The sequence below is a fragment of the Gavia stellata genome, chromosome 6, assembly GCF_030936135.1.
Source record: "Gavia stellata isolate bGavSte3 chromosome 6, bGavSte3.hap2, whole genome shotgun sequence".
Classification (NCBI taxonomy): Eukaryota; Metazoa; Chordata; class Aves; order Gaviiformes; family Gaviidae; genus Gavia; species Gavia stellata.
The window spans coordinates 60,987,252-61,006,426 of NC_082599.1; the positions used below are offsets into that span (position 1 = coordinate 60,987,252).

Consider the following 19,175-nt stretch of genomic DNA (forward strand, 5'->3'; position numbering starts at 1 on the left):
CCAGCATGTCTCAAAAGTATGTTTTCAAGTTGTCAGGATATGCAAGTCTATGTAACATAAATTTCTTTTAGTGAGCTTTGCAGGACCTGTGCAGAACTTAAAATTGGCAAGGAATTCATTGAATGTAGAGAGGGGGATGATCTTCGGGTGAAAAATACAAACTTGATGCATTTGCAGGGGAATGAAGCGAGACGAAAGCAAGATGTAATGAGTCCCACCTCCCTTTAGTGTCTGTTTTCTGGTATTGTGGTGTGGTTCACTTGCTGTGCAATGCTCCAGAAGCTTTCCCTTCCGATAGCCCGTTATTGGGGCTCTGTTGCAGCATGTCGCGGGTCTCATCTGTGTGCTGAGGTTTGCTTTTTGTGGAACCAGAGGGAGAGAGGAGGTGGGTTACTATGCAGAATTAGTTTGTAACTGAGTTCCCCTTAACCTGGGAACTGTGTTGCAGTCTTCAGGAACATAAATGAAATGGGAATTCATATCAAAGCTTGCCTGAACTCTCCGGGAGCAGAGCCTCTTGCACGTGCTCAGGACTGAGGTGCAGGGCGTCTTTTATACTTTGAATTAAAGCTGGTAGTTCGTATATTCCTAATTTGCAAATGAGCAGCTCAGGTCTCAACTCATGGATCTCCTTCAGGCTGCTGCAGTTTTGTGTCTATTCGGAGATAATTGCTCAGGTGTAACTTTGTGCTTTGTTTTCTGTCCCTGAGTTCAGCGTGGACAGCATTTTCCTTTCCTGTGTGTCACTCAGGTGCAGGGGAAAGAGCAGAAAGAAGTTCAGGGCATCGCTCCGTTCCCCTCTGTCAGGTTGCGGCAGACCTGGCGCTCTGTGGTCCAAGTAATCCCCGAAGACCGAGCTTTTCTGGAGCTCCACTTTCTCTGAAAGAACCAGCCACTTTCTGGCCTGGAATTAAGTCATATATAGTCATGCTCTCTGTGTGTATGTGTGCGGTGTGTAGCTCAAACCATGGAGACGTCACAAGGAGAGGGTTGTTTTCAGTACCCCAGTTGCAGGATAAGAATCAGAGTCCTCATAAGTGGTCTGGGTCGTATCTAGAGCCTGGTCCGGAGCCCAGGAGACCCATGCTCTATTCCCAGTTCTGCCATGAACTACTCTGCTGCGGGCAAATTGTGATTTCATGTTACGCTTGAGTTTTCTCATCTAGAAAACAATGAGGACGTTTGCTTCCTTTGCAAATTAATGAGTGAAAGGTATTAGATGACACATGGGCGTTATTAGCAATTTTTTTTTTTGCTTATATCCGTTAGTAAAAAATACAAACCACGAAAATATTTGCATATAGAAGTCAGTGTCTGAAATAGCAGTCTTGAATGCTTGTTTTGTGTTACCATCCCTTATTTAGAAATTAGTTGTTTTATTTTAGCTAGCATTTCCTAACTGCTCTCTGACTTTGAAACCAAAACTATACAGTTATCCATGCTGGTTTTATTTGTTTATTCATTTTTTCAGTGGCGTCTGGTCTGTCACTGCAGGGATACCTACGTGTGTGAGTTTTTGAGTACTGACTCTGTGAAGTGATACGGAAAATATGCCACATTTGTCTGGCTCTTCTATAGCGGAAATTGTAAAGGGAAGGCTTTCTTTGCTTTGTTTAACCTGCTACCTACGGTTTGAGCAGCACAGCAAGCAGGATTAAGAATGAGAAACAGATATAGCTGCTCTGGGCTTCATTTTAACACTTACAAGGTAATCAATCAAATAATACAGAGATTGTTGTTATATACTTGGTTATGTGACCAGAATTCCCAAATACTTTTGGAATTATTGTAGCTGAAATTACAAATAACATGTATGATTTCAAGGGCTTTTAGTGACTGTCTTTAGGGATTTCACTAATTTTCAAGATCTGTCTCTAAACAATTGCTGTAGATCTCACAAGGGCTCATATCCCTCCAGACTCACACTATACGCTTAAGCTCTGCTCATAAAATAAAATCAAGCACAAAATGTTAAACAAACAAATATGTCCCAAACAATCCTTCACACAAGACGGAAGAAAGAGGAAAAGTGAGAAAATACATCAGAATTACTGTTCTCTTCATTAGCTGTAATATCATCGTTTTCTAAAATGAAAGGTACAATATAATAAAAAGGTACATTTTTAATTAATCCTCTTTCTCCTCCACATACAGTCTCATTCCCTTTCCAAATACCATTTTGTAGTTAAGCTTTCTTCTCAAGGTTTGGGAATTGGAGGTTTCTTTTTTAGCTCACGGTACTAAAGTCTGTTTTAAAAATTACTCTGCTTTCTTTCAGCGAATAACAAATGGCCCTTCATTCCCCCTTGCCGTTCTCTCTGTTCTCCATCAAATGTCGGTGTTACTACAATAGCTGCTGGTGTTGGACCAGGGCAGAGAGCAGGCACCAGACTTCCTAAAATAGTACCGAATCCTCAGTCCTCCTTGCACTGTTACATGTTAAGCTCATTCTGAATTGAGATAGCGGGGTCGCGGCTGCAAACCTGGGGACATCTGTTTACCAAGGAACTTGTTAAGAAGCAACTTTGCCAGTTCTCAGGACCTTACGCAAGAAATGAGCTGCGGTTGTAACTGCGATCTCCATCAGCTGCTCTTGTCATCCAAGTTGTAATTCAAGTCAACTTTAGAAACTGAGCAGTGATCGTTTAAAAGCAGTGAGTCACGGATGACCTTATTCTTACGATAAAGAAATGTACAATTTTAAGCCAGAAATGCAAAGTGTCCGATGTGTGCGTTAATTAACATAGCAGCTTAATACCTGTTGTGTCAAACTGGTGAAGGGATTTGCCTCCACTTGGCAACTTCCAGGAGGATTCATGTTCACCACTAAAATAGCACGTATTTCTTCATTGCTGCTCTGAAAGCTAGCTCAGGAAGGATTTCTTTGGAGAAGTTCAGCCTTTTTCATTTTAGTCTTTGTCCCTGATGAGTTCATGGTTAAGTAATGTATTCTGGCATAATTCGTTGTTCATGCAATAGTGTAGTAAATAATAGTTTAGACAAACTATATTAAAGCCACAGCTCTTGAGCCAAATCACTGCATAGAGCAGAGTGACACTGCAATGTTGTAATCATCTCTAAGGAGCGAAACAAGCTCTTATCTGGGAGATACAGCACATGAATGAACCTTTGCAAGCCAGATGTTTGCAGAGCGTTTCAGCGTTTGGATTGCAGGTTGCCAGTTCCACGTGCTTCTCTTGCATCCTGCATTTTCCTGCGCCCTCCGCAGCACATTCCCTGTAACTCTGCTTCTCCCTCAGCGGGAGAGGTGGGAATTTGCGAGGCGGCTGACAGCGTCTGAGACCCCGCCCAGACTCGTCAGTGTATTAAGTACATCTTTTTCCACGCATCATCGCTGATGGCGATGGCTACTTAGGAGGTGCGGTGCATATAAGCAGTGGGATACATATGCTTAAGTTTTTGCGGGATTAGGATTTGCCTTTGCTTACTCTTTTGATTTTTGTCTTAATTCAAGGGACTTATGGGACTGGCTCCTATAGACATGGCGTAGTGATGGCTTCAGAGAATACTTCCCCCCTGAACTGGTGTTCCTCGATAACGGGCTGAGTTTACAACTAAGTAATCATTAAAATATAGCTCAGGAGTGGTGGAAGGCAAAGCCCACTTGCTAGTAGAAGCTTCTGGCTTGGTAAAATTCCGGTGCTACTGAATTTTTCATCTTTATAACATTGTACCTGGTGTCAGGCCACGTTTCCCTCCTTGTTATACATTTGCTTAATGTAGTAGTTTCTGTTGCTCATTGGAGATGAATATTAGGTATATAAACTACCGCTTACATGTACGGTTGCTCTTAATATTTACATTTTCTTGCTGTATCTTTAGGAAATTAACAACAATTTGGTCACAGTTGTGCATTTTAGGGTTTTCAGTTAGGTTTGTTCAACCATTTTTCATTTTCCAGACAGCTGTTGATGTGAAGCCAAGGGTGGAGATCTGTAATTATTTCAAAGGACACCAGAATGTATTTATTATTTTCTACCCAAGTGAGTAAATCTGTCACAATGCCCATTATTTAGTGGCATGAGAGTAAACTATACTTTATAATGTTGTCATTAAACCAGCAAGGGCTTTTTTGCCTGTTTTTCCCCCCCTATTCATTTCCTTCCTTATGTTTTGTAGTGCATTATTTTCTTCTGGCTGAATTCTGTAGTGGAGGTGCACAACAGCAGATCTGATCTGATTAGGGAGGTAGAAGTGTGTCTGTGAGAACATTCCTCTTGGCAGAAGATACGCAATTAAAGGAATGGTGAGATACAGCCACAAATCTCTTTGGAGAGATGTTGAATGTAAAAAGCTCAGAAATATTCCACCATATTTGTAGACTCATAGCTGATTATAAAACTAAAGCTTTCCTTTTAATGTGATGGTGAAACCTCAGGAGATAATCATCTTAAGGTTTGAATCTGTATTTGAAGTTCATCTAGACTGTTACACCCCTAAATTCTATAAAATCTGGCTGCGTATCACACAAGAATAGGCACTTTTTCTGTGAGGTTGTTTGGTACTTCCTGCCTCTGCTTCATCTGGAAATGCTGTAAGAAGAGCCTTTCTCAATCATATGATATTTATAGTTATCATTATTTCAGCATTTCTCATTCCAGACTGGGTGGAGGTTACAAGGATGATCATTCACTTTGAACTCTAATTTAATATATGACTATGCATAAAGAAATTTCTTTGTTGAACCATCTGGGGGAAAAAAAAAAAGAGTTTTAAAACATCCTTATTAAAGTACACTGCATAACTTGTAGTATCCTGGAACAGTGCCTCTAGATTCCTGTCCAGGATTGTAGAGTAGCAGAAGGAGTGAGTGTCCCTGGAGTATCTATTACCTGATTTACATCAAAACTCGTTTATGCTAGAGAGAATTTCCCCTGTATTTTCTGAATACTTAGTGGACTCAAAATAACAAAAATTAACCCATAATGTACATACCCTGCTGTACCCTTCCATAATTATATCACTAATCATGAAGCTGATTCATGTAAAATGGGATAGTGAAAGTGCGGTGATTGTTTTAATTCCTGACCCATCTCATTAAGCAATTGCAAAACATCCCTGACTGCATCTGTGCAGAGTGTCTCTGGGGTGGTCTGTCCACGAGTGCCGGAGAGGTGGCAAAATTCTCTTACTGGAACTGCTGGTGGGTCTACTAGCTGCAGCCAGCGCATGCCTTCAGAAGTTTGTCTTCAGTAACATGATATATAGTACTCTGCTTTTGAGAATCATTTGGGATTTTTTTGAAAGAACAGTTTTTCTTTGGAAAGCGCTCATTTGTTGAAACTCTTAATGAAACAATCTATTTGTTTTCTTGGTCTCATGAAAATTTCGAGGAGGGAGTTGTAATTTTTTTTGGTGTGTTTGTAAACCAATCATCTCTACAGTTTTTCTGTGCAGGGATGTTGAGGAAGAAAGAGCAAGAATTTACCACATTCCTCCCTGGGGATGTGGGAAACTATGGATGAGATTCCAACCCCCACTTAGACTGAGCAGTGCCCTGAGTGGTAGGCGACTGGGTACCCTGAGATGGGTGAGATATAATACATCCAGCTGTCTATTTAAATAGTTTAATTTAATAGTTTAATTCTAATAGGGCGCTCCACAAAACACTGTCCCATTAAGGCAAATGCGTGCATTAGCATTCCTGATAATAACTGCCTATTGTCCAGGTTCTTGGCTGTAGGTAAATATATATAAATATGTTTTCTCACGGGTAAAATAACTCACAAAATAAAATTTCCCACAGTTTTTACAAAAACTAACCACACTGTTATTATCTGTTTTAGTGGAGACATAAAGTACAGGAGAAAAAGTGTTTGTGCTCTGAAAAGGAAGTATTGTTCTAGAATATTGAAAACTGTCTTTCAAGACAAATGTGTAACAGCTCAGAGATTGCTCCAAGAGGAATTAAGTATTTTTCACGTTCTCTGAAAGTGAGTATTTTCAATAATACGCAGTATGACCAAGTAATTGGTTCCTCAATAAAACTTACAATGATTCTCCTGAGCCCATCAGGGGAAAGCGTATCTTTATATGAATTGTGGTGCTCAGACTATGCTTAGTTTTTGTTTTTCGGTACTGGCCTACTGAACTGAGTTGAAACTCACAGATACATTAATTTTTCATCCCGCTGATCACGAAGCTTGTGACCCGGCTCCCAGTGAATATACCTTTTCTGAGTATTAACTAACTCGAGTCCGTGTAGCTAACCTGAAAGAGATGAAAATGTGACTCAGCACAGAGAATAATAACCTTCCCACACCTCCTTACAATCCGAGGGGTGAAGAAGCTTGTGCTTCTGTACTGCGCTCCAATTACTTGTTCTGGGAATAAGTAGAAAATGTCATTTCTCATTCTTTCCTTCCACAAAGTGTGTAATTTTTATGCATTTGTGTTGAAGTACCTCCAGTCAGAGGCCAGCGCGTCTTCGTGATAGGCTTTTTATTATACAGAATGAAAAGGATTCCTACTCTAGCCTTTACCATTTGAATAAAGAGAATTACATAAGGCATAAGAGAATTAAGCGTAGGAGAATTGGATTTAAATATCTATTAACCCCTACCTCCCTCTTAAAAAAAGCCCACCAACTTGCAAACCAATTGATCAACTACGAAACGCCCGTGCCGTAGCAATGAGGATTCCGTTCCTCCTTCGGAGGCAGCTGTTACACAGTACCATGCAGAGGATTTTTTTTTTCAATGTGAACTTTCTGTTGCACTGCATAAACTGTAAATGACTAAATTATGTAAATATTTAAGTGAATTGAGCTTTACTGGCAGACATGTGATTCTCAAATAGTTGAGATTTTTTCTTATCTACATTCTCAGAATTGTGTGAAAAAACAGTTATAGTGCAGGTAGCTTTTTTTTTTCTTGAGAGAGAGGGTATTAAGGGAAAATTGTAAGGAATTCACCTATTAAGAAAACATTTTTATTCTATTTTGGCTCTTGGGGATTCAATCTTTCAAATACAATATAGCTCCCTGATTATTTTTATCTGGCCTTTTGGCAACATTTAACCAGATTTTTCTAGCTATGTTGTACTTGAAATGCCAAATCAGTGGGAAATGTTTTTGTTTATACCATCTAACATTTGTGAAAAAAATCTACAGAATTCTTGGAAGAACAGTGAACTTTGTATAGGATTTTACACCCGGGGGCGGGGAGGGGGGGGGGGACCCAAAGGTTTTATATCATGAAATCTTTCAGTTGAGGGTACTTTTGTATGAAGTCTGCTCAGGTCACCAGGACTTACTGTTGGTTTTGTTATTCTGCATGAACAGACGGGCAGATTGAGGTGGCTATGGCAGTGGGGTGCTGAAGCAGCCGTTGATGGGATGAGCTTGCTCGCCAGAGCATGGCCCAGAGCGGGGCTGGAGCAGAGCCCGAGGCTCTCTGGAGCCCTGCCTGGTGTCCATGCTGGACGGAGCACTGACCTGTCTGGGAACTGGATGCTAGCTCCGCCGTCTCTGCGTTGCAGTCTGTCGAACCTCGTAGGCATGCCTTTAGATGTGTTATTCTTCAGGTCCTCTGGGACCGTCTCTCCCACATTCAGCTAGACACCTTCAGCTTCTAATTCAGTCCAAGGACATAAAGAATGGATGCTACTGGGTCACATGGAAGAGTGACACTATTAAAATAACAAACAGCTAATATTTGTATTTTATTTTTAGCTTGTTTCCTGTTGTTTCCCTGCGGCTGCTGACATTGTCACAAAAGCTTCCTTTCTAGTTGCTTTGCTTAAAATATACATACATTGTGCATATATGCATCTGCGTGCCAGAGCATCTGGGTGCGGACTTGTCAGATTGTCCGGTGTATTTGCTTACGAACAAAGCGGCATCAGCTCAGACTCCCTGAGAATGACAACTGTGAGGAAGTTGCAGAAGGACCTTTCTGTGAGGCTTTTTCTTCTTCTGTCAACACAGCCCTGAGAACCTAGATGCTCTGCAGCCCCTATTCTCACCCGATGTGCTTGTAGCCTGGGCAGGCAGACGTTTCCACAATAGACAGCAGACTTCAGTCTTGACCCAAACACTGAATGTCTCTCCTCCAGTACTTCACAGCGAAGGATTGAGTCAGCATTAGTCCCCTGTGGTACTTAATGTCAGAACGAGTCATTCATCAGCAATTACCTTATTTATACGTACTGAGAGGGAAGGTAGGGCCTTCAAATGATAGTGCTGGATGCTATCCCTTGAGGTCTCGTGTGGTTTCTTGCTCTCTCCTTTCTATTTTTAATTTCCCTTTGAAGTGAGTTTATTGAGTCACGCAGGACTGCGAGAAATATTTAAAAATGCAACAGACAATAATTCAGCTTCCTTACTTCTTGCCCTGTTCATGTACTGACCAGACACTCTTTGTCTTCTTAATTTCCGACCTGTGTCCCCAAACTCCATTCGCTTCCTGAATTTCTTTGGCTTATGATAACACCACGAAACCCATCCGATTACTCATTTGGGATTATTGTTTCCTTTTTTTTCCGGAGGGGTAGCCAATTCTCCTAAGTTATCCCTGGACAGGTAGATTTCAGCACATGCTGTGTTGAAATCAGGCGTTAGGCATTCACAAGGGGTTCCCAGTCTTTCATGAGCGTTGTGAAGATGTGTAATTAGGAATGATTTTTATGATTGGGGTTTTTTTCCTGCTGGGTATTTGCTGGAGTTGGGGAAGAAAATAAAGGTTGTCAAAAGCTAACTTTCTGGGTTTTTATTTTCCCTTTATCTTCTTACTGCCTGAGGGTAGAACAGAACTGAAATTGTTACACAGTAATGCGTGATTGGGGCTCGGTCCCAGTGTCACACCATCGTTTTCACCGCAACATCATGTCCAATGACAGATGAGGCATGAATTATCCATGTTTTGCTCAAAATGTCCTGTTCTTGGCACATTTGTGTGTACGTTTTTTTAAAGCTACTGTAGTTGTCTGTAGTGAGGGGGTTCTAATTCTACTTAAGTGGCATTAGGAGGTCCTGGCTGTAGTAACAGCACTCAAAAGACAGGATTTTGACCACTGTCCATGCGGGATCTCAGGATTTCACATGAAACCTCCCAGTTGTATGAGTACATGTGAGTCAGTTCTCCTTCTGACTCCCTGTGTAGTATTTGGTACCCACAGCTTCCATTAAAGGTCCTTCAGCAGAGTATCTACATGATAGACCCACTCTTATAGATTCCATATGGCACCCTATGCAGCTTTCTCTTAAGTGTAATATGCATATGTGTTCTATTTAAACTTCTCTTCATTTTCTTCTTCTCCTAGGTATTACGACAACTTTACCCAGTGCACAGAACGTGAAGCCAACAATGCGAGTTGCTTTTGGCCAAACCCCCTCGCAGAGGGCTTTATCACTGGAATTCATAAACAATTCTTTTCAAACTGTACTTCAGAAAAGGTTCACTGGGAAGATCCACCGGATGAAATTCTCATAACTCTGATCTTGATCCCAGTCATGTTGACATGTGCCATGATAACACTGGTAGTATGGTGCAGCAAAAGAAGTGATATCCTGGTGTAAGTTCTTCCTCTGGACTTTCTTTTTCTCCATTTCCTTCTTCCAAAAGCACTAATAAAGGAGGACAAAGAGAGAAACTCGACATAAAGATTTCAGATCTGCTGAGATGGAACCTGTGAGATACTGAGACAGAGACAATGCTCCTGTGAACAAAAAGCTGCCTGCTGCTGCCGCCGCTGCCGAAAGTCACTGCTTCTGAGCTTGGCCATGGGTGTTGCTGGCGGAAGGCTCTCTACTTCCATCAGGCCTCATCATCATGGAATTCACCGGCAGCTCCCAGAAACAGGAGAGTCCCCAGGCAAATGGACCCCTTAGCTGCAAAAGGGGTAAAGTTACTTTCCCGTGGGTAAGGCTGGTTGGTAAACTAAGTTTTGCAAAACTGTGTGTAAGCGTATGTACGCATGGTGTAATGCTGACTACGGGGGAGATGATATCTCTTGAGTTTTTGTGCAGGACACTTGAGGTTTTTGTCTGTGAACCTTGTGGCTTGGACAGAAGATCACTGGCAAAGGAACCGAATGTGGATGTAACCAAGTGGCAGCTTTTCCTGGAAGCTACTCAAAAACATCATTATCAAGAGCTGGAAGTATTGTTCTGGCAAAGGAACAATTTATGTACCCAGTGACTATCCCCACGGGGAAATATCATGCCACCTTATCAAATAGTTCATAAAATGTCTTTAAGCATGGCTACCTAGAATTGTATGGCTCACAGAGAAACTCTGGGAAGATATATAGGTCTTATTTTACAGAGCTGGAAAATGTGAGAGGAAATTGGTTGATTATAAATATACTAAGGAGTAATGGAGAAACTTTCATATGCCAGACTCTTTATTTTTCCTCTTTTATAATTATTATTCTTGACGACTTGTGTTCACTGTATATTCCCTGCTCTCCCTTCAATTTGTGCAAGTGATATCCTACAAATAAATATAAAGGTGTCATGTTGATTGAGGTGCCTTTCAGAGTATAATTTTGTACATAAATAATTCCTTGTCCCGTTGAGAGTGTGGGAATTAAAGCATGAACATCAAAGCTTGGAACAGACATAGGAGGAAAGACAAAAAATTCTACACAGAAATCTTATTCTAGAAAGCTACTCCAGTGTAATAGTTTAAATAAAGATTATATGCCCAAAATGAAACAACTTCTATGTTTGTCTTGTAAACCTTTCTTTTCTGTCATTTCACAAAATGCCTTTCAGTCGAACGCTCTTCTATTTTAAATGAACAATATCTGTTACAAGTCACTCTTCCTTTTTCCATACCTTATGCACACAAATAAAATACAGGTTGAATGGCCAAGTAATGGTGTTGCATCTCTCTGCTAGTTAGATTTTTTCCTTGAAGATTCTGGCCCAGTGTTTGAGATTTAGGTCTGTGTGTACAAGAAGCATTTCCAGCCTTGAACCAAATTAGAAGTGCCCCCTTTACTAGAGTTGTTTATATGTGGATCGATGAAGAACACCTGTAGCTGTACTGGTTTGTTTTCACATCCTTTCACAAGGGTTGAAGGCACCAGCTGGTTTTTTTTCATTACCCTAATATTAGAATGATTCGTTTTCTAAGGTGTTCCCTGTGTGTTTTTCCAAAGATACTTTTTCATTCTCTAGACGCTAGCAGAAAATTGCTTTTTGTAAAAGAAGAATGACATACGTACTAAGGGTTTTGGTTTAGTTTTCTAGTTCACTATGATTTTCTGCATTAAAATGTTTTAGTCCCCCAAAACTAGTGGTGAAATAAACAAAACCCAACCCATTCATTTGATCCCAAAGATCGTTTGGTTAGGCATTTTGGGTGGCCAAAACCAGTTTTATTTTCTGCATGGAGTTTCATTTTAATCCTCATCTTACCTTAAATTTCAACAAGCTTCAAAGCAAGTTTCAAAACTTCAGTTTGGAAACCACATAGCAAAAATTTTGCCTTTTTCAAAAACATGTTCATTTCAATCTAATTGCCATATTTGCTGCAAATTCTTGACTGGTTCTGGCTCATTTGAAACTCTGTTCACCTCATCAGCAGGTTGTCTGAGAGATACCAGCCAGCTTAATTCAATATAAAACAGATTGGCCCGGGTATTAAATGGAGAAGAAACTGTCACCTTGAGGACATCGTACTACTAGATGTGTATTGTGGTCTTTAAACAAATGCCATGTTTAAATGGATTCTGTTTAATTTGAAAATAAAATCTAGTGTGAACTTTTCAAAGAGTCTAAGAAATGTAAGATTCAAAGAATAAGAGTGGATTTTCCTTCCTGTGCTAGGCGGGCGGGATCCTGTCGCTGCTGTGTGCTTTGGATGTGAAAATTTCATCTTCTTTGTGTGTCTTCCCCATCCAAAGTGTGATCTTGCACTATGTTTTGATATACTTGATAGAAGGGCAGAGAAGTTGAAACAGCGCGTGGGAAATGACACTGCTAATTTAATGCAGCCTCTGTGGTTAAATCTGGAGAAACATTTATAGTGTTTTAAGGAAGAAAGCAACTGAAGTGTCCAGTTCTTAACAGCTGTGTACATTAATAGGGAACAGGAATCTTAACTGTTGGATCTTCGGACATAACTTGTACTATGTTTCTACTGCATGGAGCTTGCTATCTTTCCCCAAAAGCCTGTTTCTGTTGCCAAGAAAATCATATCTGGGACCCAGAATCCGGCTCATTTTCTAATTGTGAATTAACTCTATGTTACAACAGAGTCGCAGAGGCAAATAGGCAGAGATTCAAACAGAAAGAAAAGAAATGGTTCAAAATGCTTCCTAGAGTTGGAACAGTGGTTGATCCCAAGCACTGCTTATGCCAGAAGAGAAGTGACGGGCTTGCTAAGCAGCTGGCTGACATTGCTTAATTCCTGTGAGCGATGGGACTTTCTGCATTCGGGAACAACTGGGAAAGTGTGTGTTTCCATCTGGTGTAAGAGCTTCAGCGAAGACTTGACAGAAGAAGACAATGACGAGCAGGAGCAGGACAAAGGCTGAGAGGGCTGCCATCACTCTCGAGAAAGGTATCAAACCCCCTGGGCCTCCTGGGCACAGGGACTGCCTCGGGGCCAGCACCCCAAAGGCCTTCCTCCAAAGGGTGCTGGGCGGAGGGGCGGTGGGTGGGGCTGTGCACGGCGTTGCAACGTCACCCCCATGTCATAGGGCCACCACCCGGCAACGCAGCAGTCACAATGCCCTGGGACAAGATAAAAGGGAGCTCCGTCCCGTCCCGTGTCTCCCTGCCAGAGATGGCCTGGGGGCAGCCCGAAGACATCCCAGAGGAAGCCCTTGAGGAGCTGGTGGAATTACTTGGAGAGGGGGCTGAGGGAGGAAGAGCGGAGGAGGTGGGATGAGGCTGCTGCAGGTTCTCCGCTGCAAGGCCAGCTCCCAATGGGGCACCCTTCAAACCCCATCTGATGGATGGAAATCCTGCCTCAACCTTTAGGGAACAGACACCAGCTGCTCAGGAGATGAGAAGAACCACCAAGCCCTGGAGGTGCCCGAGGCCATCAGGCCTTTTCAGCTGGATAAGCAGTGTCCAGACCAAGGGAATGGCTTTTTGAGGAGCACTGCAGAGCTTGCCATCCTCATCCTCATCCTCATGTGGTTTAGCACATTTTCCCAAGGAAAACAGCTCTGGCATTTCTAAAACTGTGTCCAAGGAGAAATAAAAATCCACAGGGAAATGAACAGGTATGACTCACCTCAAAAAGTTTTGCAAGCATTTAGTGGAGGAGCACGTCCTGCTTCAGCCTGAGGGCTTGATCTCTGAGCCTCGCTAGGGTCAGAGGTGTGGGGTTCTGCCATCCTGTGGAAGCCCAGCTCAACTGGATGGACACAGAAGGCTTTCAAAACCTGCACTTCCCACCGGCTTTTGGTAAATCTGTTCAGATGGTCAAATGATGTCAAGACGCTGCCCAGCTCTCACCCCCACCCGAAGGCACATGCCTCCTTCCCACAACGTGACAGAGCCAACGACAAGGCTGGGACATGACTGCCCATTCAATGCCTTCTGCTAGCGTAGGGCTGGGAAGAAATGTCATCAGAGATTTCCTCAGCATGTACTGCAAGGGATAGGAGGAGGTAGGAAGAAGACTAGACTAGACTAGACTAGACTAGACTAGAACCGAACAGAATAGAATAGTTGAGTTGGAAGGGACCTACAACACCATTGAGTCCAACTGCCTGACCCCTTCAGGGCTGACCAAAGTTAAAGCATGGGCATTAAAGGTGTTGTCGAAATGCCTCTTAAACACTGACAGGCACGGGGCATCGACCACCTCTCCAGGAAGCCTGTTCCAGGGTTTGACCACCCTCTCAGTAAAGAAAGGTTTCCTCACGTCAAGGCTGAACCTCCCCTGAGGGACGCAGCTTCAAGCTGTTCCCACGCGTCCTGGCTCTGGGTCCCAGGGAGAAGAGCTCAGCACCTCCCTCTCCACGTCCCCTCCTCAGGAAGCTGCAGAGAGCGGTGAGGTCGCCCCTCAGCCTCCTCCTCTGCAAACTAGACAAAGCCCGAGTCCTCAGGCGCTCCTCACAGGACATGCCTGCCAGCCCCTTCCCCGGCTTTGGTGCCCTTCTCGGGACGCACTCACGTACCTTAACATTCATTTTAAACGGTGGGATCCAATTTATGGGATTGCATTCCCACACTGTGTCCCTCCACAGTATGGGAATGCAATTAGTAGAGTGATAGCTCATTATTTCAGGATGTGTTACTTCATCATGCGTGTGCCTTGTGGGCGCCCTTTGCAAAGAGGAAAGCAAAGGGCAGAATAATCAGTGGGATAATCAGTGGGACAATCACCTCTTTTGACCGGCTGGTTATGGTGTGTTTGATGCACCCCAGGATGCGGTTTGCCCTCTTGGCTGCCAGACCACACTGCTGACTCCTGTTGAGCCCCCGGCCAACCAGCACCCCCAGACCCCTTTCTGCAGGGCTGCTCTGAACCCTGGATTGACTCTTCAACGCTTGTAAGGCTGAGTGGAGATTTGAAAATAGGCCTCACTTAGCCTTTAGAGAGCTTTTTGAATTGGGAAGAGCCTCTGTGTTTCAGGCCGGCCCGGGTTAGTAACTTTTGCAGGTCAATTGTGGCCGAGAACCCCTCTGCATGACAGATCATTGTTTGCTACGTTGGGGAATGAGAATTAGGATCAACCCCTTCTTTGGCTGGTGTAGGTGGTGTCTCTGCCTATCTAAATGTCATCTGTGGATCCTGGCGACAGGTATCTACCTGCTCCAATACACCGTTTGGATCTTTTGGAACCCGATGCGAAGTATGAGTTTTGCGAGGCAGCAAGACAATGTGTAGGTAATGCTGCAACGCTGGACAATATTTTGCTTAAGCCATAATCATCAAAGGCGTGAGGGCACTTCATTCCCAGGGCATGAAAGACCTTGAGCTGAATTTGCAGTGTCTGAGTTCCAAAGGGAAAACAAAAGGTTGTGTTCTTTCACCTCATGGGTGTGTTGGGTGGATAAGGGCAATTAATGACTGCCTTTGCTTCTGGGTGCAAGAAGAATGAAGCTCTGTCAGTGCTTAGACAGAAATATGTAAGAGCACACGGTGTTACCTTAATACTGAGAAGTACTTCAGGACATAGCACAAGCTATTTAATTTTAGTTAAAGAATCTGTGTTTCTGCTACTCTGACAGAACTTTGCAAGAATGAGCTGAGACCCCAAAATAGCTCTGTGAATTTGATAAGAAAAGCAAATTTTCTGTGTGATAGGAAAAATTCGATAAGAAAAGCAAATTTTCTGTGCGATAGGAAACCTGAGATGCTGAGAGCTACAGAGTACTAGAGGCTCTGGAGCACCGAGGCTACTACATCGCCTGGAGGTAGACTCGCAGCATAACATTTGGAAAGAAGACAAATCATAATGGTGCATAATGGGCATGTTCTGTCAACACCAACTGGGCCAAGACACTCAGGGAATGGAGGTGGGAAAACGCCGTGTTTCTGGATCCCGGGTGGTCACAGGGAGCATATAGGCACCGACCCACTTAGAGCTTGCCGTGAAAGCTAACTCTGCTCTAAAGTGCCGGGAGCCACATTAATGTGATACTGTACTTGGCTCTGAGAGGTGTCCCTTGTCGTACTGCCTTATGCACCGAGCCTTACCAGGGCAGTGACCTGGAGACAGCCTGAAACATGGGGCTGGAGAAGATGTGGCTTTGTTGAGTTTCCTGAGAGTATGCGTATACAGAGAGGACTACCTGGCACGTTACTGGCTTTTTTGGGAACCTGCAGGGCTGGCAGCTGTGTAGCTGGAATTACTCCTTAAGATTTGCCATTCAGAGATATCTGAATTCTACCTGAATTCTTCAGGGTGGGGTATTTTTTTCTTTGTAAGTTTTTATATCTCCAGTGTAGGTGTCTACATGAGAGCAGGCTCTCTAACCCCATTTTCATCACATTCTAAGGGAAATACCTGGTTTTGGTCAGATGAATGGTCAGAAATGCTCTCTAGAAACCATCAAATGGATCCTAGTGACAGTCTCATTGTAGCCTCAGCTACAAAGTAGACATCTAAATTATAGAGGACGTTAATCATGCTCCCAAGCACCTTAGTCCTCTATTTTTCAGTGCCCTGTCTGAAAAGGGAATAATGAGGATAAAAACGTGAAGTTACTTAAAGAATACTGAGTACATAGAACATATTTACAACAACCTAACAATTCAAAACAGCAGAAATTAAAAAATCAGTGGGAAATAGATGGAGGGAGAATTTTCAGGATTCAGTCCATTTGCCTAATTGTTTTTCTTTGTTGTTATTTTTCTTTGCTTTGCAGTTATTCTTTGTAAACAATACATGGACTAGAGGGAGAAATAAAGAGCCTATGCCTGTTAAAGCACAGCCCTATATATTTGAAAGATGCCATTGTATTTCCCCTCTATGATTAACAGTAGCATGGGTCTTTTGTCATCTTCATTCTCCTGCTGCTGAGAGCAGCAGGAGAACGCAATTTCTGTCTGACAGTTTCAATAGCATTAAAGGTGCAGAATGACAACAGTGGAAGCTTTTTAGCACATAGCTGCTTAAAACTGAAATATGTTGACTGGCTTGGAAACGAATTGAACTCTTCTTGGAGAGCACACCAAGGGACTGCATATGTGTGTGTACAGACAGTGAGTGGGAACACACAGATAATTCCACTGGCACAACTTCACTTTCAGTCCTAGGAAGTTATCATACATTTAATTGCTCACCTCATACGAACACCTCAGCTTAGTCATTCAAAAACAACTGAAGAAAGCCTATCTCCACCATGTATGTAAGAGACTGCCTTATTTCTCCCTTCCCTTTAACAGGACTGTAACTAGATGTTACAACTGATTGTGTGAGGTTCAACAAGGCCAAGTGCCGGGTCCTGCACTTGGGTCACAACAACCCCATGCAACGCTACAGGCTTGGGGACGAGTGGCTGGAAAGCTGCCCTGCAGAAAAGGACCTGGGGGTGTTGGTCGACAGCCGGCTGAAGATGAGCCAGCAGTGTGCCCAGGTGGTCAAGAAGGCCAACGCCATCCTGGCCTGGATCAGAAACAGTGTGGGCAGCAGGAGTAGGGAGGGGATCGTGCCCCTGTACTCGGCGCTGGTGAGGCCGCACCTCGAATGCTGTGTTCAGTGTTGGGCCCCTCACTCCAAGAGGGACATTGAGGTGCTGGAGCATGTCCAGAGAAGGGCGACGAAGCTGGTGAGGGGTCTGGAGCACAAGTCTGATGAGGAGCGGCTGAGGGAGCTGGGGTTGTTCAGTCTGGAGAAGAGGAGGCTGAGGGGAGACCTCATCGCTCTCCACAACTGCCTGAAAGGGGGTTGTGGTGAGGTGGGTGTTGGTCTCTTCTCCCAAGTGACAAGCGACAGGACAAGAGGAAATGGCCTCAAGTTGCCCCAGGGGAGGTTCAGGCTGGATATTAGGAAAAATGTCTTTCCTGAGAGAGCGGTGAAGCATTGGAAGAGGCTGCCCAGAGAGGTGGTGGAGTCCCCATCCCTGGAGGTGTTCAAGGAACGTGTGGACGTGGCACTGTGGGACATGGTTTAGTGGGCATGGTGGGGTTGGGGTGATGGTTGGACTTGATGATCTTACAGGTCTTTTCCAGCCTTAATGATTCTGTGATTCTGTGTGATTCTGTGATCAGGCTTTTATAACACCATTACCTATGGATTGTGTCAGGTAGAGCTGGAGAGGGCTGTTAGGTGTTTTATATTTGGTCAACTGCTGTAAAAGCAGATACATACTTTATCAGACTTGAACAAACAAGTGGTTTTGTTAGGAACTTGAATAGGAACCAGTTTTGAAGGCAATGTCACATTAAATCATTCCTATTCCAAATAACTGGAAAGAGGCTTGGATTTGAGTCAGCTGGAGGAATTTAATTAAACTAAATAGTCTCTTCTAAATAAAATGATGCATGCGAAGTTATGCATTGATTTTTTAAGTGGGTCTTCACCACTTGCATGAATTTTAACCTGAATGAAGAGAGAAGGGTAAAGAAAAAAGAGAAATAAAAATGCCAAAATAGTCTATGAATTCTCAAGAATTTTATTAATTTATTTAAATAAATTATTTCTTTATTATTGCTTTGGTTTACTCTGCAATGTAGACTTTGTATAAAAGTACATTATCTTCCTTAAGGTCAAGCGTGGGTACTTTCTCAAAGGCATGAAGCTATTAGCCCAGCCAACTTTGGACATGGAGGTGCCTTGCTTTCCGTTTCGCGAACGGTGAGATGTCGCTGTTGTTTGCTGGTTAGCCTTTTGGGACATCTCTAGATGAAGATGTTGGAGACAGTTGTGGCAGGGTCGGGGTCTCTGAGCCAGCAGAACTGAAGGAACAGCTGGGTCAAATCTTAAAGGAAATCTTATTAGTCCTGCTGGGACACTGTAATAGAAGTGCTTCGTTCAGCTTGGGGCTGTCTGGAGTCTGTCTGCAGACTTACAAGCCTCACTTGGGAAGAGTTGAGTTTGCTGGGTTTGACAAAGAGAATAATTTCTAGGATTAACTATTAATATGTGAGGTCACCATTTACAGAAATTTTATAGGATCAGCATCGTAGAGACCTGTGTACCTTTGCTGGGATTTTGAATAAGTGGATTCCCATGAGCTTGAGTCTCTAAGGAGAGATATTTGCTTGGGGTGTAATATTTATGAGGCGGTTGCAAGAAATTTTCCTGTCAGCAGTAGTGAATCCCAGCTCATTTGGACTGCCTAATTTGTCCCAGATTATTCTGAAGTGAAAAGCTCTGCCAGCAAACTTTACCCTTTTTAGGAATTCATCCGGGCATTAAAACCACTTTTTAGAAACTTTGGAGAAACACCAGTATTTGACAAGTATGCTGGCAGAATATTTGCAGACTCCCTATTTTTTTCTGTCTTTCAACAAATTGATTTTGCTAACAAACATCGCATATTTTAGAAGTACTTTCTTTAGCAGACTAGCAGAACTGGCAGTCCAAATTTAAAAACACCTTTCTCATAACTAAAGCTGTAATACTTAATGCAAAATACTCTGATAAAGCTACTGTATAAACTTTCTTTTCCTTTTTTTGCATAAGAAAGTCAAACCGATAAGCATAATTTTAGCACTTCAGCTGTGGTGATTGATCACTGGAACCTCTCCATCTGCATGCTGTATATAATCTGAAATAATTATGAAACAGGGTTG

General features: G+C 42.9%; 1 protein-coding gene across 1 annotated transcript in view; it reads left to right on the forward strand.

The window, feature by feature from the left end:
- Positions 1 to 10,855, forward strand: part of RAMP3 (receptor activity modifying protein 3) — a 56,450-nt gene extending 45,595 nt beyond the window's left edge. Inside the window, exon 4 of the mRNA XM_059818915.1 lies at positions 9,283 to 10,855. Coding sequence (XP_059674898.1) covers positions 9,283 to 9,538 — 256 coding nt within the window. The 3' untranslated portion in view covers positions 9,539 to 10,855. The remainder of the gene's footprint in view (positions 1 to 9,282) is intronic.
- The last annotated feature ends 8,320 nt before the right edge of the window (positions 10,856 to 19,175 follow it).